The 21,189-nt window shown below is 35.7% G+C and overlaps 1 protein-coding gene across 7 annotated transcripts in view; it reads left to right on the plus strand.

Moving 5' to 3' along the window:
• LOC127874133 (F-BAR domain only protein 2-like) overlaps nucleotides 1–21,189 on the plus strand; it is a 101,018-nt gene that overhangs the window by 56,533 nt on the left and 23,296 nt on the right. For 3 of the 7 annotated variants that reach the window (XM_052418309.1, XM_052418310.1, XM_052418312.1), the window contains 10 exons: nucleotides 948–965; nucleotides 3,343–3,426; nucleotides 9,968–10,031; nucleotides 10,782–10,864; nucleotides 11,547–11,609; nucleotides 13,924–14,048; nucleotides 14,443–14,513; nucleotides 14,748–14,923; nucleotides 17,820–17,950; nucleotides 19,138–19,349. In XM_052418309.1, the coding sequence (XP_052274269.1) occupies nucleotides 948–965; nucleotides 3,343–3,426; nucleotides 9,968–10,031; nucleotides 10,782–10,864; nucleotides 11,547–11,609; nucleotides 13,924–14,048; nucleotides 14,443–14,513; nucleotides 14,748–14,923; nucleotides 17,820–17,950; nucleotides 19,138–19,349 (1,027 nt within the window). The remainder of the gene's footprint in view (nucleotides 1–947; nucleotides 966–3,342; nucleotides 3,427–9,967; nucleotides 10,032–10,781; nucleotides 10,865–11,546; nucleotides 11,610–13,923; nucleotides 14,049–14,442; nucleotides 14,514–14,747; nucleotides 14,924–17,819; nucleotides 17,951–19,137; nucleotides 19,350–21,189) is intronic. The other 4 variants (XM_052418311.1, XM_052418313.1, XM_052418314.1 and 1 more) reach the window with 3 other exon arrangements.

Below are 21,189 nucleotides of genomic sequence, written 5' to 3' on the forward strand. Positions count from 1 at the left end.
AGTAAGACTTTTCAAACCTTTAGTCTATTCAAACCTTTAGTCTAGTGAAGGCAGAAAATGCTGTCCTTTATGATTCTTTTCGAACTGCACAAGCTTATGTGGGACGGTACTTTACACACAACCATTAAGTCCCGTTTTCTGAGAGACCTGCTCAAATGTTTATGCTGCCTACGGTATTGCCAAGTATAAGTCCCCATTATGTTAGAACCTGTTTAACCCTCAGTACTTCTTCCAATACCTGAAATGTGTAATCTTAAAACATAAAGTGACGAGTTTGGGTTTTCTGTTGTTCCCATTTACATGTATGCTTTACCAGTGAAGTTTTCATTGAATTTAGCAAATAACCTTTTATGTTTTGGAATATATGCATTTCTTGTTGTTGACTTGAGGTTTAATTTTATGTCAAAGATAAACATTTTCCCTGTCATTACATTTTTTATATTTGTTTGTATACTTTAACTTGATTAAAGTAAACCAGCTTCTGCCATTTATGTTTTCTATATAATTAAAGCTCAAAAGATGCAAAGAACAACGCCACTACAAAAAATGCATTATTACCAAATACCGCATCTGATGACCTCATTTTACACCATGCGTCATTTATAAGACATTTCATTGTTTTGAAAATTAACCCATTTATTCCTGGCGTCTAGAAAAAAGGCTTTGCAAACAGCATAGACCCAAATGAGACGCCGCATCATATGATGCAGCGTCTCATCTGGGTCTGCACTGTTTGCTTAAAGGAACTTCTGTAAGAAATATTCTAAATATAGAAATAAATAAACTAGACATCCCTAATTTTGGAGAGAAAACATGATCCAATTTAGAAGGATGGGAGAGTCCACAAGGCATAAATGGATTAAGGAACTTTGCAAGTCCAATTTAAACTCACACATTATGATCTTTATCGCACTATGATTTCATAGCTTGAACATGTATTTTTGCAGAATCGGCTATTTTTACGGGTAAGGTATAATTTTGTCTTAGGGCACTTTCTCCTCTACAAAGGATTTCTGATGTAAAAATGTTTTGTGTTACCCACAATCAATTTCTTTGTATAGAACAATTAAAAAACTTGTATACATCTTAAAGGGATTTAAAAAATCTAATACAAAAAATGTAGTCTCACTTTAAGGAAAGGACTGCATGATACGCATTTTGGTCAGTAATCAGTTTCCAGATGGTGAATTTGTTAACATTTGTTTTGATTGGGTAAATATTGACATAAGACAGAGTCATCAATACAACTGAGTCTCGTTCTGTGAAAACTGGGAATAATGCATGTGCGTAAAGTGTCGTCCCAGATTAGCCTGTGCAGTCCGCACAGGCTTATCAGGGACAACACTTTCCGCCTAAATTGAATTTTTGCTTAGAGGAGACTTCATGTAAACGAGAAATGTCATAAAAGCGGAAAGTACTGGGACGACACTTTACGCACATGCATTATGCCCAGTTTTATCAGAACGCGACTCAAATATAAATGTAAGATTTTCCAGACTACTTATAAAACTTAGTCAATATGATGTTTTCATCTGAGAACTTGTTATAAAACTCAGCCATATGTTTTACACAACAACAGACGCCATGCGTAAGTTGTATGCTATATTCCTGTTCATTTTGTCCCCTCTATCCAATATGTTTGATTGGTCAAACTTACAGTTTGGTGATGTATTGGTATCTCCTTGCAAGCTTACATAAGTGTTGGTCTATCCCTGTCAGCTTACCAATTTTATTTGCAGCATTTCACATGTGTGTTATTCTGTACTTCTTGTCTCTAATTAATATTGTTGGTTCAATCTAAATTATCTATAATTTTCAAGAAATTGAAGAATGACATCTCTGGCAACACAATCTTTTTAAAAGTGTAATTATTAAAAGCCAAGATAAATATGCCTTTAATGATCCTTCCCACAAAAATCAACACCAACAAATATATGGTTTATTTTTATGTCCCCCACCACTTAAGTGGGGGACATATTGTTTTTGCCCTGTGTGTGTTGGTTTGTTGGCTTGCGTCAAACTTAAACATTTGCCATAACTTTTGCAATATTGAAGATAGCAACTTCATATTTGGCATGCATGTGTATGTCATGGAGCTGCACATTTTGAGTGGTGAAAGGTAAAGGTCATCCTTCAAGGTCAAAGGTCAAATATATGGGGACATAGTGTTTCACAGACACAACTTGTTAATTTCATAAGGTCATCTAATGATTCTTTTGAACACATAAAGTGAAAGAATTGTATAGGTGCTGTTGATTGTCATTGAAACAAGAAACAAGAACATTTTCAATGGACAAGTAATTTCGGGTGTTAAGAGTTAATTGTTGTCCACATATTTGTAAATCCATATTTCTGCATGCCCCTATCACCTTGCACTCACAAAGATGTTGGTGACCTTCCTATGTAACCTGAATTGCAATCCAAGTACTGATTTAAAATATAAGAAATATGTGGAACTGTAGTTGTTAAGATTTAGTACATTGTGACCTTGTTCATGTTACATTTTCAGTGGGCTTTCACTGGACGATGTACATGTTTGCATGTTTACATGTATTGAATATTATATTCGATACTTAAGTTAAATTTTTCAACATTCTCTATATTTGTATTACACTTTCTTTTAAATTGAGCTGAGCAATTGTTTCTAAGCACATAGAAGTCATGAATGCCTAGTTTCTGATACTTTCAACTGTTTACACAGCAAATTATTATTGACAAATGTATCACAAACCCTTAATTGAATCCCATGTTATGCTCCAGTTCTTTATCAGCAGTTCTTAACTGTGGCTCCAAGTCATGTGGCAAGTGAACCAACAATTGTAGGGTCCCTATGCAAACTACGAAAACCTGCAGTCCTTGAAATTGGATGTTGGGTTAAACAAAGTAAACATAATAACCCATACTCTGAACTTTAAGGTGTAATTAATCCCTGTATATTCAACAAAATCATCCAAAAATACATACTGATAGGTACCAAGGGGGAATCAATGCTAATAGTTTCATACCTCTGTATCAAATTAGATGCCGGATAGAAATATGTATAATAAAAAAAACATTATTTTTTGTGGAAAAAGTTAGGTTAGTGAGGTTTAATGTCTCTTCCCTTTCTGCATGAAACTCCCTGGGTGTGGTTTTGTTCTCCACAATTTTATTAGAAAGGAGGTAAAAAGAAATAATTCTAAACAACACAAATGCTCAGATTTATTGTTATTTATTTTTGCAAAACAAAGCAAAGTTTTGTGTTATGCTCATTTTCCAAGTCACATTCATGTAATTGGAATCTAACTTGTGTTAACTTTTTAATATAGTCGTAGTTGAGGGTTTTGGTGGTTTTATTTTTAGACTCGAGCGGTAGTGCAAGTCCTATACCGACCGACCAGCCAGGGCCACTAAGTCGTAGCGTGAAACTGCGGGTGTCTAGAACATGTAATCCCTTTCACCGCATAGTGTGACCTCCCTTGTTGTGGCATGGGTGTCACAGTTTGACCGTGTGCATTGACATTTGTGTCGCATGACAGGTTGAAATTGCCTGTATAGGCAAGTGTGCCATAGCACAATGCAATGTTTGTTGGCATATTTGTCACACAATGTGACAGAGCACTGTGTTCAAGTGTTTTGGTACATGTGTTGCACGATGTGTCACAATGTGAAAACATATGTCTTGGCACATCTGTCACACAACATGTCATAGCAGGACATCTTGTACCTTGGTACTAGAAATACAATGTGTTATGCAATGTGCCATTACATTTTTCAATGTTTCAGCACATGTCACTATATGTGTCATAGCTTGACAGAGTGTGTCACGTCAAACATGTCACACATGTGTCATAGCATTGGTGGCTTGTATGTCGTGTTTAGCTCTTGTGGCTTTAGTACCTGATCTTCCTTTTGGCATGACCCATCCCTCTCCTACCTTAACTGCATGTAAGGCCTATTATATCTACATAGAAACAAGACACAATTTTCAGCATGTATTTATTGGAATAGGGAACATAATTTGGAAATTATGACAATTTACATATTTAAACAAAGTATTGCCATTGGAAGACGTTAAGACATTTTTTTAATAAGGTTAGTCATTTCCTGTTTGGGGCAAGGGCCTTTGCCCTAATCTTGGGAGAAAATAGAATTACTTTTGGTAGTTTGTGGAAAAACTCATAAAATAGGGATACAAAATATTCAGATGTAAGATCAGTTTTATCATTTGTATAGGAAAATCTTATATATTTGAACATTATTATGCCCCCCTTCGAAGAAGAGGGGGTATATTGCTTTGCTCATGTCGGTCTGTCGGTCGGTCCGTCCACCAGGTGGTTGTCAGACGATAACTTGGGCCTAGGATCATGAAACTTCATAGGTACATTGATCATGAATGGCAGATGACCCCTATTGATTTTGAGGTCACTAGGTCAAAGGTCAAGGTCACGGTGACCAGAAATAGTAAAATGTTTTTTGAATGATAACTCAAGAACGCATACGCCTAGAATCATGAAACTTCATGGGTAGATTGATCATGACTTGCAGATGACCCCTATTGATTTTGAGGTCACTAGGTCAAAGGTCAAGGTCACGGTGACCCGAAATAATAAAATGGTTTCAGGATAATAACTCAAGAACGCATACGCCTAGGATCATGAAACTTCATGGGTAGATTGATCATGACTCGCAGATGACCCCTATTGATTTTGAGGTCACTAGGTCAAAGGTCAAGGTCACGGTGACCCAAAATAGTAAAATGGTTTTCGGATGATAACTCAAGAATGCATACGCCTAGGATCATGAAACTTCATAGGTAGATTGATCATGACTTGCAGATGACCCCTATTGATTTTGAGGTCACAAGGTCAAAGGTCAAGGTCACGGTGACTCGAAATAGAAAAATGATTTTCGGATGATAACTCAAGAACGCTTTTGCCTAGGATCATGACACTTCATAGGTACATTGATCATGACCTGCAGATGACCCCTATTGATTTTCAGGTCACTAGGTCAAAGGTCAAGGTCACAGTGACAAAAATCGTATTCACACTATGGCTGCCACTACAACGGACAGCCCATATGGGGGGCATGCATGTTTTACAAACAGCCCTTGTTTAACATGGCAATAACACTGTTTATTGATGTTATGTATAACTGACTGTTATAATTGTCATACAAATGAAGATGATGTATTTCTTCTCTGAAATACAGGTTACATTGTTTCATTTACTGGTTAAGATTCCTTGAATGATTTTGTACCATTTTGAAAAACCCTGTTAAGTTACATGTATTGTTTATTGTTAAAGCTAGCTGAGTTTGTAAAGCATGTATGTTTAGCTTCAGTTCTGTTGCAGATTTTATAAATTTCATTTTAGTTCTTCCTAGCACGTCTTGGTGTGCCACTGGACTTGTTTTTATGTTGATCCTACAATATATCTTTCTAATTTAGTGTTTTGGTCACATGGCAAAATAGACAATTTATTGCTTTTTCTCACATTTTTTATAAATATTTACAGCTGATGTAGGTTAATTAATACACCACTTAGTTTAGGACTTTGCAGCATTGTAAACTATCACAGATCTTTTTTTATTTATTCCATATTGCAATTATAGAAGAAAATTGTTTCTCTTTGTTGATATTTTTTTGTCAAAAGCTCTCTGAAAATGAATTTAAGTATTCTTTACACTCAATCTGATTGTTTGTTTTCTTCTTGATTTAGGTGCTTGTCATTGTTTTACTGATTTAAAAAATGCCCCCAGCATCTACATATTCTTGGAGGCATAATATGATTTTCCTGTCTGTTTTGCAATCTGTCCCTCTTTCTGAGGTAAATCCAAAATGATATTTTTCATCTTATATCAATGGTTCTTCCAACAAACCTTCCGTACATGCATGGATAATGTCTTTTTAACACTATCAACAAATCCATATCACCTGACATCACTGTGATGTTTAGATTGACATACATTTGGAATAGACTAAATCAGGTCTGAAAGTTTTCCTTATATGGCTTTAGTTAAACCTTGTTAACACTCTAGAAGTCACATTTATTTCCAATCTTCATGAAACTTAGTCATAACATTTGTTCTCTTGGATGAGTTTGTAAATGGTTCCAATCTCTTTCCTTAAATAGCTATAGTAAAAACCTTGTTAACACTCTTAAAGTCACACTTTAAGTCCAATCTTCATGAAACTTGGTCAAAACATGTTTCTCTATGATACATCTATCTTGGACAAGTTAGAAAATTGTTCTGGTCCGTTGAAAAACATGGCCGCCAGGTGTCTGGGAAATTTTCCTTATATGGCTATAGTAAAACCTTGTTTACGTTGTTTTTAGTCAAATCTTCATGAAACTTGGTCAAAACATGTGTTCCAATAATATATTGGAAGAGTTCGAAAAGTGTTCTGGTTGGTTGAAAAACATGGCCACCAGGGGGTGGGGCAGTTTTCCTTATATGGCTTTAGTAAAACCTTGTTAACACTCTAGAAGTCACATTTTTAGTCCAATATTAATAAAACTTGGTCAGAACATGTGTTATTATGATATCTGCCTGAGTAAGAAACTGTTTTTGGTCTGTTGAAAAACATGGCCGACAGGGGCGGGTCATTTTTCCTTATATGGCTATTATAGAGCCTTGTTAACACTCTAATGGAATACTATCAAAACACCCACATCACCTGACCTGATTTAAGCATTTACTTTGACATACTTTAGGGCATCCTTTCATTTAAAAGGTCCAAATTCTTGGTTGACAGAAAATACAGATTTTTGTCTAAAATTAATACTGCTTTTTACAATGCTGAGGTACTTGTTTGGATGTTATCTATGAACACTTTTATCACACCCAGGTTACCTGACCTCATTTTACTTTGAAATTGACCTCATGTTTAGCTTTGCTGTTGTCGGAGAAAACCCAAGCTATTGTCATAGCCAGCTCGTCGTGTCGTGTCGTCCGCGTCGTGCTAAAACCTTTACATTTTGTCAAGGTTTTGAACATTGGCTCTGAAATCAAAGTGCTTCAACCTACAATTTTGAAACTTCATATGTAGCTGCACCTTGATGAGTTCTACATGCCACACCCATTTTTGGGTCACTAGGTCAAAGGTCAAGGTCACTTGTGACCTTTAAAAAAATATAAAAAATCTGACAAGCTTTAATCTATTCAAAACTGCACCCGTAGCCGAGCTTGGCACCCGTTATGCAGTTCTCTTGTTTACTTATACTTATTATAGTGGGTCAATAAAGCAATATTTACAAGCGTTTCACGGGGGACATGTGTTCTTTGAACGCAGCATCTTGTTTTAAATTTGAAGCTACAATTTTTGATATGTTTTGAGTTGGCTGCTTTAATTCTGCTGGCACATGCTAAAATTCTAACATTCTCATCTTTCAGTAACTGTGTCAGGTGTCGGTATTTATTATTAACAGTTTGTGCTTTTGTTTGTTGTGTTACTGATTTAAATGGATGTTGATTTGAAAAGCATAATTGTATAATCATATTGATATAGAAATCAGAATATAAGGTTTAGATTTTTATGTCCCCCACTATAGTAGTGGGGGACATATTGTTTTTGCCCTGTCTGTCTGTTGGTCCATTGGTCTGTTGGTATGTTTGCGCCTACTTTAACATTTTGCAATAACTTTTGCTATATTGAAGATAGCAACTTCATATTTGGCATGCATATGTATCTCATGAAGCTGCACATTTTGAGTGGTGAAAGGTCAAGGTCATCCTTCAAGGTCAGAGGTCAAATATATGTGGCCAAAATCGCTCATTTTATGAATACTTTTGCAATATTGAAGATAGCAACTTGATATTTGGTATGCATGTGTATCTCATGGAGCTGCACATTTTGAGTGGTGAAAGGTCAAGGTCAAGGTCATCCTTCAAGGTCAGAGGTCAAATATATGTGGCCAAAATCGCTTATTTTATAAATACTTTTGCAATATTGAAGATAGCAACTTGATATTTGGCATGCATGTGCATCTCATGGAGCTGCACATTTTGAGTGGTGAAAGGTCAAGGTCATCCTTCAAGGTCAGAGGTCAAATATATGTGGCCCAAATCGCTTATTTTATGAATTCTTTTGCAATATTGAAGATAGCAACTTGATATTTGGCATGCATGTGTATCTCATGGAGCTGCACATTTTGAGTGGTGAAAGGTCAAGGTCATCCTTCACACGGTCAAGGTCATCCTTCAAGGTCAAACATCATATAGGGGGACATTGTGTTTCACAAACGCATCTTGTTTTACTTTGTAATATAAAACTTAAAAACACACAATTTTTTTGCTTATTAGAAAAGCAAGGTTTACAAAAGAAAATTTCTTCAAACAATGATGTTTGTAACATGTGTTGTTTAGTTTAACATTGCTGTAAATAAGTTTGAATGTTCAAAATGTATTTATATTTCTGCACTGTTAAAATGTATTTATATTTCTGCACTGTTTTCTGTCGATTAGTTTTTCAATCCAAGTAGACCTTAACATTTCTGGAGACAACCAGTTACAAAAATTGCAACTTCTACACAGAGATGTAACTGATTTCAAACATGGCTCCTATAAAATCATTATCATCATTGCTGATCATGTGACATACAATTCTTTAGGGGACAGTTCACAGATTTTTCCAATTTTTTTGTGGCAGATTAAAAAAACAAAAACAGTGAACACAATAGGAAAATTACATCACTGACAAAGACATAATAATTATACTTAAAAAACATATACTTCAAAAACACATTTGTTTATGAATAATCACCAATGGTATCGATCAAATTATCAAGCAATACCAAAGTGAAACAATTCAATATTTGGAGCGTTTCTGTTGTTTCATTACAGTTTTTGCTAACATGTGGATTACTTACATAAGCTTAAATGTTTATGTCACAATCTACTTGTCAGGAAAGACAAAAGAGTACAAGGCAGTACCCTTTCTTAACTCTTTCAGTGCTGGAACCGAATTTTGAAGGCCTTTGCAAACAGTTTGGATCCAGATGAGACGCCGCGTTCTGCCACAGAACGTGGAGTCTCATCAGGATCCAAACTGTTTGCTATTCTGACAGTATTCTTTGAAAAAAAAATGAAGAAAATGCTAATTTAAAAATTCAGCAGACGACATTTTAGCAGACGACAAATTTCCCAGCATGCAATCGGTTAATGCACCAACCTTTTCTGACCATTTAATTTTCATCTTGGCATTGACCTATTTGTCATTTAGGAGGTCTACAAAATTTGTGAACTGAAATTAAGCGTTTCAACTAACATCAATGCTGCTTGCTACAAAACTTTGATGCTTGCATTGATTTTATAAATGACCACTTGACCCTAGCTCATTTTGACCCTGGCATTGACCTTTGTGAGGAAAGAGACTTCCTTGAAACACGAGCACACTCACAGCACCTGACCTCAATTTGACCTTGACATATACTGGTAGTTCATTTTATTGGAAGACTTATTTTAATGAGATATACTGACAAAGTTTCCATCTGGGACATCAGTGTTTATTGAACAAAGCATTTTTTATAACTGAGCTCTTAAATTTGGTTTAAGAGATCATTTTGAGGCTTTTACTTACACAAATAAAAAAGTCAAACATCTGGGAGCAAGTCCTTTAAACTATTATTTATTAATTTGTAATTCATTGTTTTGAATTCCACATTACAGTTGTGACTGCAAACAGTGTACAATGTAAAATTATGTATTGATTTTTATTCAAAAGAAACACTTATAAATAAGAAATATCTCCCAGATTGGGAAAGATTTTTATTGTGACAGATATCTAACTAATAGGGGAGGTTACCACTGTGAGGAGTTTGCAATATTTTGCTCCAAAAATGAATAGTTGATTAATACCAATATATTTAAATTATTGATGCATGTGTGTGAAACCTGAAGGTTATTTTCTTTGTGAGCCCTAACATTTATATTTGTTTATGGAAGGAAAATAATCTTATATACAATGGTCATGATTTTGTTCCAGGGTTTTTAAAGAAGAGAAGGAAGAAAGCAAAGAAAAATAAAGAAGACAAGGATTCAGAATCAATGTATGAGTTATATAATAATGTATAATAATTATGTTGAGTTGGTCATACTCATCAGTAAAGGAAAACATGGTTTGGTTTGTGAGTATGAAAATGATATCGTGATGCTTTATTAAGAGAATATGTTGGTGCTTAAGCCATTTGATTGAAAAAGTACTGAAAAATATTGATAATGTTTAACATCATATAAGTATTATGTAAGGTCTTCACAATATCCTGTAATAATAATGAAATTTTAGTTTTGAAAAGGAGCATTTAATTATTTTAAAATATTTATGGGGCATTGGTGAAAAATCTTTCATTTATATATTCACTTAACTAAACAATTTCAGATTCAAATTTTCCTTGTAGTTTATAACTTCTCATTCAAATTTTATCTAAACTTAAAAATATCTGATAAAAATTCTCACCATATTTGCCTTATGATTCTTTCATAGTTTTTACTATTAAGTATATGCCAATAATTTAAAAAAAGAAGACCAATTGAAATTTATCGAGTCAGTTTTGCTGATTTGAAGACATTTGGTCATTTGGTAATGTCAGCGCCTGTAATAAACTTAAACAATAATTTCATTCTTTGAACCAGAATTAAGCAACATCTGGGACGCTGATGGTGATGGTGATGATCATGATGATGATGTAAAATAGAAAAATAAAAGAAATAGTTTTATGCAAACATATCAAACAGATTAAGAAACATCAATTTCAAGCAATAATAAATTCAATTAAATAGTGTATAATGTTCTCATGCAGTGACACTCAGGAGAGTGGGGACAGCAAGAACGCCCCCGAGGTAGATGAGGAGGGCTACACCATTCGACCACCCAGTCCTGACTGTATCCTTGTAGTGAAAGTGATAATTGGGGAAGGTCAAAAATAAATGAGCTGAAATGTGAACAAGTGGGTGCAAATTGGATAATGATTGGATAATGGAAGTTTCACATATGAAATGCACAAGTTGATAAGAAACCAAGAAAAAAATGTTTTTTGTTTTGTTACAATGACAAAAAGTTGTTATAATAATAAAAAAGTGTTATATTTACCATGATGATTACTTATATTAATCATAAAGTTACTGAAGTAATGAAGAAAAAAATTATCTTTCATTTTCTAAAGCTGGTATTCAAATGTAAGAAAAAGAGACAAAGTGCTGGTAGATGTTCTAAAATTACACTTCACAGATAACTTTTGGTACTTTGCGTTAAAGGTTTTTTGCCATCTCTACCACAAAAGTTTAATATTTACACATTTCTATTTGTATTACGTCATACTAGGGACTACCATCCAGTAATTTTTAATAAAACTAAAACCAGTCAGAATATTATGATATTTGTACAATTGCAAGCCAAAGTTTGTACACATTGGACAAGAACATGTAGTTTGACATCAGTCTACCTTTAAGGTTTGCCAAAGGATTTCATACTCTTAAAAAAGTCACCTACCAAAATATTAATTTATCATTAATGGTCTTCATGAGATATTGTAAAACATGCAAATGTGCCTTGACCTTCATGCCAGTGAATCCAGAAAACGGGGACAGCAAAAGTTGGTATGATTCATCAGACTCCGATTCTGACAATGGTAAGATTTAAGCACTGTCCAACTACTTAAAACCATGCTTATTGAAATTTTGGATGTTCTTAGGAATGAAAAATGTTTAAATGGTAAACTTTTTATGCTCCCCCCCCCCCAAAAAAAAAAAAATGGGGGGGGGGGGGCATATAGTCGTTGCTTCGTCTCTGTCCGTGTGTCCCTCCGTCCGTCCGTGCACAATTTTTGTCCGGGCTATTTCTCAGCAACTAATGACCGGAATTCAATTTAACTTTATGGGAAGCTTCACTACCAAGAGGAGATGTGCTTATTATCAGCCGGTTCTGGTTGGATGATTTTTCACATAGTTATGGCCCTTTGAAATTTTCCATTAACTGTACATATAGGGCTATTTATACCCCATTACCATTGGTAGTGGGGCTATATAGGAGTCACTTTGTCGGTCTGTCTGTCCGTCGGTCGGTCTGTCCCGAAATCTTGTCCGGGCAATAACTATGTTGTTCATTGTTAGATTTTAAAATCAATTGGCACATTTGTTCAACATCATTGGACGGTGTGTCGCGCGAAGGAATTACGTCGATATCTCAAAGGTCAAGGTCACACTTTGAGTTCAAAGGTCAAAAATGGCCATAAATGAGCTTGACCGGGCTCTAACTTTGTCATTTATTGTGAGATTTTAAAATCATTTGGCACATTTGTTCACCATAATTGGACAGTGTGTCGCGCGAAAGAATTACTTTGATTTCTCCAAGGTCAAGGTCACACTTTGAGTTCAAAGGCCATAAATGAGCTTGTATGGGCCATAACTACGTAGTTCATTGTGAGATTTTAAAATTATTTGGTAGATTTTTTTACCATCACTGGGCGGTGTGTTTGGCGACAGAATTACGTTGATATCTCCAAGGTCAAGGTTACACTGAGTTCAAAGGTCAAAAATGGCCATAAATAAGTTTGTCCGGGCCATAACTATGTCGTTCATTGTGAGATTTTAAATCATTTTTTCTGTCGCACGAAAGAATTATGTCGATATCTCCAAGGTCAAGGTCACACTTTGAGTTCAAAGGTCAAAAATGGCCATAAATGATAATGGCATAATAATTCTTAAAATTGCCATAAATAAGATTCTCTTGTTTTGTGAAGACAGCATGCATAAAAGTCTGTGTCAATGCGGCATGTGGGGGGTATACGTCAATTCTGTGACAAAGCTCTTGTTCTCAGCAACTATGGGAAGCTTCACTACCAAGAGGAGATGTGCTTAATATCAGCGGGTCCTGGTCGGATTATTTTTCACAGAGTTATGGCCCTTTGAAATTTTCCATTAACTGAACATATAGTGCAATTTTTGTCCGGGCTATTTCTCACGAACTAATGACCGGAATTCAATTTTACTTAATGGGAAGCTTCACTACCAAGAGGAGATGTGCATATTATCAGTCGATTCTGGTCGGATGATTTTTCACAGAGTTATGGCCCTTTGAAATTTTCCATTGTACATATAGTGCAATTCTTGTCCAAGCTATTTCTCAGCAACTTATTACGGGAATTCAATGAAACTTTATGGTAAGCTTCACTACCAACAGGAGGTGTGCATATTATCAGCTGGTTATGGTCGGATAATTTTTCACAGAGTTATGGCCCTTTGAAATTTTCCATTGTACATATAGTGCAATTCTTGTCCGAGCTATTTCGCAGCAACTTATCACGGGAATTCAATGAAACTTTATGGGAAGCTTCACTACCAACAGGAGATGTGCATTTTATCAGCCGGTTATGGTCGGATGATTTTCACAGAGTTATGGCCCTTTGAAAATTTTTATAAACTGTACATATAGTGCAATTCTTGTCCGGGCTATTTCTCCCCAACTACTGACTGGACTTCAATGAAGCTTTATGGGAAGTTTAACTACCTTAAGGAGATGCGCATGTTATTAGTGGGTTCTGGTTAGATGATTTATTTAGAGAGTTATGGCCCTTTGAAATTTTTAAGTTGCTAAACCATCCATCGTATTATTTTGTCCAAAGTTATGCCCCTCAAGACGTTTCCTTTTATCTGAATATATAGTGCAATATTGTGACCAAAAAAAACCTTTGGGGAGCATCACCAGTCTCCGACGGTGTCTTGTTATGCTTTATTTACAAAACAATCACATTAGTAAAGTGTAATCCATGTATTGCTGTAAATCATGAGTACAATGCAATTTGTCATTGAACTTTTGACATACCCAACAAACCTTATGTGGTACTTTCAAGGCTGCAAGTATTCAAATAATTTCATTTCTTATTTACAGCAATGGTCATGAATATGGTTTTCAAGTCACTTATTTTTCTTCCATTCATATTACAGAACCAGAAACTAAAATAAAAGTGCACATAAAACCCATTAGTCCAACTGGTACTCAGGCTGCCACAGGAAATGTCGATGATATTCGTATATCTATGGGCATGCTTAGACTGTCGCCAACATTAGCGGTGAGTTTTAATGTATTTGCATGAATTAATTTAAGCTTGATTGCATCAAATGCCATAGGCTGAGAGAGATGCTGTTGAGTCTCTTTTATAGAAAAGACCTTAAGAAAAATCTAAATAAAGTTTCAAGTTTGGGATTCAAATTCCAGACCTCAGGATTGCAATGCAAGCACATTTGTATGCTGATAAATATTAAATTAAAAATTAAATGCCAAGCTCATAGTGATTTTTTCGTCCTAATAACCTCCTAGAATGTAATCGTGCAATCGTCTGGGTTATGGGTAATATGTTAATTAATAGGCTTTGTATTACAGAGGATGTTTTTTATTAATGTAGAGCTTTTTTCGGGCGTTGTCTGAGAGAGAAAAATAGAAAATGTGGTGTTTTTTTTTTGCAGAAAAAGGGTCGATCCACACCTGTAGAGAAAAAGGTGATGAAGAGGTCCCAGTCTGAGTCAGACACGTTAGAGTGAGAAGACTGTTTGTTTTATTCTTGCTTAGCAAAAGAATTTAACATTTCTCAAGTAATTAGATTGAAACGAAAAAACTGTGATCTCCTAAAGTCTAGATACACGTTTGATTCTCAGTGATCCACACCTTTGTCCTTAAACATGGCTAGCTGTAGAAGTGGTTCAGGGATATAAGTAAGATTTGTAACAATTCTCAAATACTATCAGTATTCCTCAAATGTTTTCTATTGCAGTGGAGTGTCATCAAAGTCGAGCACAAGCCACCTGTTGAATCTGGACAACTTGTTCACTTCAAGTGCGTCGACCCCCACAGGCCATTTACCTTCACCCTTGTCCCCGTTTAACGATGGTCCCTCCAGCAACTTCTTTGAAAAAAGTGCTACAAACCCTTCACCGCAGTCAATAGCCAGTGAGTATAGACTGCTATCAGAATTTAAAAAATCGCTTTTTGCCATTTTTTCATTGGGAAAAAAATTGAATTGTTATAGTTATTTTGTTTAAATAACAGTGATTTTGTTATTAGGAATTTCTGTGTGTGTAAAAGATAAATATGCTTCAGTCTACCACATAGAATTTTGATGTTGTTCCTTTTAAAAAAAAAAATATATCTGGTATATGTCAAAAATATAACAAGTAACATGTTTTCTTTCTAGGGCTAGTATGAACAAAATTATGTAGTAAAAAAAAACACTTTTAGATGCCATTTCCATACAAACCAACAATCAGAAACTGGCAATTTTAAGGGGATTCTATATTAAAGTCCCCGTTCATAGCTACATATATGGGCAGAATTGTCAGAAAACATGTTTTTATTGAGGATATCACTGAAAATACGGTTGAAATTGGTTGAAAACAATCAATGTAGCGATTTTTATTTTGGGGTCGAGTATTGTTAAGTATGAAAACGACCTTATTAATATTCATGATTTGACACGTTAAATCAAACCTAAGCAAACAAAAATGTTTAGTGAAAGCTGAATATAGATATAATTTGCATAACTCGCGACCCTGCAATGAATTTCGCCTATTGCATGTATTTATGATCATTCATATATTATTTTAGCGATCCAAAACCGATTTTAACTAGGTTTTCAATGCCAACCTTGATAAAAAATATATTTCAATGAATTTATGTAAAGACTTTTTCTCGCTATATGATTTATATGCAAAACAACGTTCTATTCCGCGAACGGGGACTTAAAGTATTTTAGTTTTGACTACAGCTTTCTTCCAAGTTTAGTTTACTACTTTTAAGTAATTGTGGGTAGTTTTTCTTCTATACACATTTAAATATTTACTTCTTGGAAATTAGCGCTAATAAATCTTTCAATACATAAATGTTGGAGTGCTTATTAGTTTTAACAAGAATTTTGTTTCATGATTCTGTATGATCTTTATTAGCAAATAAGACTGTAAATAAGACTGCAATAGAGTATATTCGTTCAATGGGACTTATTGTTACATGCAATCCTGCTTCCAAAGTAAGAATAAAATTAATTGAATGTTGTTTTTATTAGCTCATCTATTTTTTGAAAAAAAATTATGAGCTATTGTCATCACCTCGGCGTCGGCGTTGGCGTTGGCGTTGGCGTTGGCGTCGGCGTCCGGTTAAGTTTTGCGTTTAGGTCCACTTTTCTCAGAAAGTATCAATGCTATTGCATTCAAACTTGGTACACTTACTTACTATCATGAGGGGACTGGGCAGGCAAAGTTAGATAACTCTGGCGTGCATTTTGACAGAATTATGTGCCCTTTTTATACTTAAAAAATTGAAAATTTTGGTTAAGTTTTGCGTTTAGTTCCACTTTTCTCAGTAAGTATCAATGCTATTGCATTCAAACTTGGTACACTTACTTACTATCATGAGGGGACTGGGCAGGCAAATTTAGATAACTCTGGCATGCATTTTGACAGAATTATGTGCCCTTTTTATACTTAGAAAATTGACAATTTTGGTTAAGTTTTGTGTTTAGGTCCATTTTATTCCTTAAGCATTAAAGCTATTGCTTTCATACTTGCAACACTTACTAACTATCATAAGGGGACTGTGCAGGCAAAGTTATGTAACTCTGACTGGCATTTTGACAGAATTATGTGCCCTTTTTATACTTAGAAAATTGAAAATTTGATTAAGTTTTGTGTTTAGGTCCACTTTATTCCTACAGTATCAAAGCTATTGCTTTCATACTTGCAAGATTTATGAACTATCATAAGGGGACCGTGCAGGCAAAGTTATGTAACTCTGACTGGCATTTGAACGGAATTATGGGCCCTTTATACTTAGAAAATTGAAAATTTGGTTAAGATTTATGTTTTGGTCCACTTTACCCCTAAAGTATCATAGATATTGCTTTCATACTTGGAACACTCACAAACTATCATAAGGGTACAGTAAAAGGACAAGTTGCATAACTCTGGTTGTCATTGTTACGGAATTATGGCCCTTTTTTGACTTAGTAACTTTTAATATATGGTTAAATTTTGTGTTTCGATCCACTTTACTTCTTAAGTATCAAGGCTATTGCTTTCAAACTTCAAATACTTACATGCTATCATGAGGTTACTGTACCTGGCAACTTTAATTTTACTTTGACCTTTGAATGACCTTGACTCTCAAGGTCAAATTATTAAATTTTGCTAAAATTGCCATAACTTCTTTATTTATGATTAGATTTGATTGATACTTTGATGAAACTACTCTTACCTGACATACCACAATAGACTCCACCCAAACCATCCCCCGTGCCGTCCCCTCCCCCCCTCCCCCCTCCCCCCCTCCCCCCCCCCTATTTTTTTTTTTTTTTTTTTTTTTTTTTTTTAAGATCATCTCACAAATGACCACCACACCCTCACACTATACCCCCCCCCCCACCCCCCCCCACCCCACCCCCCCACCCCTAATTTTTTTTTTTTTTTTTTTTTTTTTTTTTTTTTAAGATCATCTCACAAATTACCACCACACCCTCACACTATACCCCCCCCATTTTTTTTTTAAAAATGGTTATGTTTGAAATACCGTCCAACCATCGCACCCAAACCCCCCCCCCATCGCCCCCCCCCAACCCCCCCCCCCCCCCCCCCCCCCCCGGATTTTTTTTTTTTTTTTTTTTTTTTTTCGCTTTTTTGGAAGATAATGTAATAAATGTCCACAACCCCACACTATACACCCCTCTTCACTCCACTCCTCCCTCCTTTGTGATTGAAAATGAGAGTCCCTTCACCTTTAAAAAGAAAATAGATGAGCGGTCTGCACCCGCAAGGCGGTGCTCTTGTATAAACTTACTTTCAAGTCCTGTTTTCTGTAGACACCAGCGACCATCTCAGTCAGTCAGGCAGCAGTGATATGGGAGGCAGCTCCTCAAGTCAGCCTGTAGAGAATGGAGTTGTCCCCCCTACTATACCACAGAGACCCCCGTCCAGGGGTGTCATACCTCAGGTAACCTTTCAACCCAGATATGTCATCATAAGTCATTGAAATGTTTGCATGATTTTATTGTTCTTGGACAGCCAGAATAAGTTATTGTATATTGACAAAATAAAAGATATTTATTTCTGAAACTTGTTAATGCCCTCGGATAAAAAGATCGGGGGCATATTGTTTTTGGCCTGTCTGTCTGTCTGTCATTCATTAATTCATTGTGTGTGTCCCAAAACTTTAACCTTGGTTGCAATAACTTTTGCATTATTGAAGATAGCAACTTGATATTTGGCATGCATGTGTATCTCATGGAGCTGCACATTTTGAGTGGTGAAAGGTCAAGGTCATTCTTCAAGGTCAAAGGTCAAATATATCGCTTCAAAGCGGGGCAGTAGGGGGCATTGTGTTTCTGACAAACACATCTCTTGTTAGTTTTTTGTAATTCCATAATGTATGAAAATGTCCAAACAAAATCAATACATAAAAAAGGAAGTCGATATTACTTGCCTGCTACTTTTTTTAAACCTCAATGCAGGGCATCAATAATAACAGGAATAAAATCTTCAATGTACGTACTGTTGTTTGGTTCTTTTGTATAATATTGTAGACTTTGTGTTTTATTACCATGAACATCTTGTGCAAAAACTGTTATTTCCAAAACTTGAACCCTACTATACATATTGCATATTTGTTAAAACGAATTTACAATGTATGCTACTTAGACAGTTTTAATTAATTTGTAATTGCCTGTGATCAAAGCCAGCACAAGCCAGCTATTCCTGTCCTGGTAAACATTAAATAGATCTTGATCCAGATTCTCTGTTTCTAACAGGCAGGCTGGTAACATTACCTTTGTAACTAATAATTTCTAGAATTTTGGATTGCTTGATTCAATTGCCTAATTTAATGATTTGAGACATGTTCTGAGAAAACTGGGAATAATGCATGTGCGTAAAGTGTCGTCCAGGATTAGCCTGTGCAGTCCACACAGGCTAATCAGGGACGACACTTTCGGCTTCAACTAGATTTTCGGTAAGGAGGGACTTCCTTGAAACTAAAAATACCATAAACGCGGAAAGTTTTGTCCCTGATTATCCTCTGCAGACTGCACAGGCTAATCTGTGATGACACTTTATGTGCATGCATTATGCCCAGTTTTCTCAGAACGCAGCTCATTTAACTCTAGCTGTTCCTTTCATGCACAGGTTCCCGCACGACCCTCCTCTGGATGCCCGAGCCCCTTTAGTCTGAACCGCATCGACTCAAGCGCTAACGTACAGTGGAACACTACCTCCATGCCGATTGGTTCATCCCGTGGCCCAAGTCCCCTAACAATAGGCATGGCAGACACTGTTCCCTTGGCGGTCGCATTTACGGAAACCATTAACGCTTATTTTAAAGGAACTGATGCTACCAAGTAGGTGCATTTTTAAGTTGCTTGCTTTCCTTTTATTTTTTTATGCCGCCCTTCAAAGAAGGCTGCATATAGCAAAAACTAGAACAACAGTTTAAATCTTATGAAACAGGGTAACTACTATAGAGGCCTCATTTATGTCTGAATCATAGTCAAAAAGTTATTTTCCACAATATCTAGGCGAAGTCATGATTGTCCAAAAACTAGGTCACCAGATCAAGTTGCAACAATTGGTGTACCTCAAATTCAAGTGAGGCATAACAGCAATCATGGTCGTTTTGTTTGCATAAGTTGAGTTTTTAGCTCACCTGAGCACGTGGTGAGCTTTTGTGATTGCCTTTTGTCCGTTGTCCATCGTCCGTTGTGCGACGTCAACATTTGCCTTGTTTACTCTCTAGAGGCCACATTTATTGTCCAATCTTCTTGAAATTTGGTCAGAAGATTGGTCTTATTGATATCTTGGATGAGTTCGAAAATGGTTACATTTGCTTGAAAAACATGGCTGCCAAGAGGCGGGTCATTTTTCCTTATATGGCTATAGTTAAATCTTGTTAACACTCTAGAGACCACATTTATTGCCCAATCTTCATGAAATTTGGTCAGAAAATCCTTATAATATCTTGGACGAGTTCGAAAATGATGCCGGTGGTTTGAAAAACATGGCCGCCAGGGGGCGGGGCATTTTTCCTTATATGGCTTTAGTAAAACCTTGTTAACACTCTAGTTATGTTATAAAGTGCTGCTTTAATGTATTCTGACAATGAAGACAATGTTAAGTTAATATCCTTCCTATTTTGCATATTAGACTTACAATAATCTATAGATTCTTAAAATTGAATAACACCATTAATTCATAACCTCTTTAAAATTATTTATTTAATTCAGTTGCCCAATCTTCATGAACTTTGGTCAGAACATTTGTTTCCTGTGTAGTAAAGTTTGGTTTTATTATGTCATAATTATGTACCATTAACTGTTTTATTTAATTTTTCATAACACAGAATTTTCATAATTAACATAACTGTTTTAGTCATTATTGACGATGCTGGAACAGCAGCGTCCAAGGTTTGATAACTAGTAAAAAAAATCTTCACAATGGCGACCCATGTAAAAGACCGAGCCAGTCCGATTGAGATAACTCGATTTTTCAGTTACTTCCCTTGGCATTCGCCACTGAGTCGTTGATTTTCATTGATAACATTCTCCTAGCAGAGTTGTCGTTCGTTGATAAAGGTAAATATTAATAGAACAGCATATCCTGGGGACACAGATTCAATAAGTGTATCAGAACGTTAATTTCAAATTAGTAATTTTACATCCATTTTATTTTTATGGTCCAATGAAACAACTATATATTTTCTCTATTTTGTTTGATATTTGTTCTCGATTTAGTAAATTAAATTGCGAATAAAAACATGTAAAATTAACTTTACGTGATCACAAAACTAAAGAATGCGAACGATTTCGAACCTGCAAATTGTAAACGCTGCACTGCTATGATATATATAGATAAAACAACGTTACTTTGCGTAATTGTCCGTCACGCTAGCGCAGTGGTAAGGACGTTCGCTTTTTCACCTTTACGACACCGGTTCGATTCCCGCTCCCGGCGCAATGTTATATTTTGTATGTTTTGTGGTCACCATTCCTGACAGTTGTTTTTTTTCCGGAAAATCTCTTCCCCCCCCCCCCCCCCCCATTCCCCCCCGCAGCATTTGACCATATAAAAAATTAAAATGTATTTCAGTACAAAACAAATAGCTGGAAATTGCAGCTATGATTCAAAATTCGTCCCAACTGTCGTCAATCTAATCTTATTAGGTAGGAGTGCTGGACACACTCC

This window comes from Dreissena polymorpha, chromosome 3, assembly GCF_020536995.1.
Source record: "Dreissena polymorpha isolate Duluth1 chromosome 3, UMN_Dpol_1.0, whole genome shotgun sequence".
NCBI lineage: Eukaryota > Metazoa > Mollusca > Bivalvia > Myida > Dreissenidae > Dreissena > Dreissena polymorpha.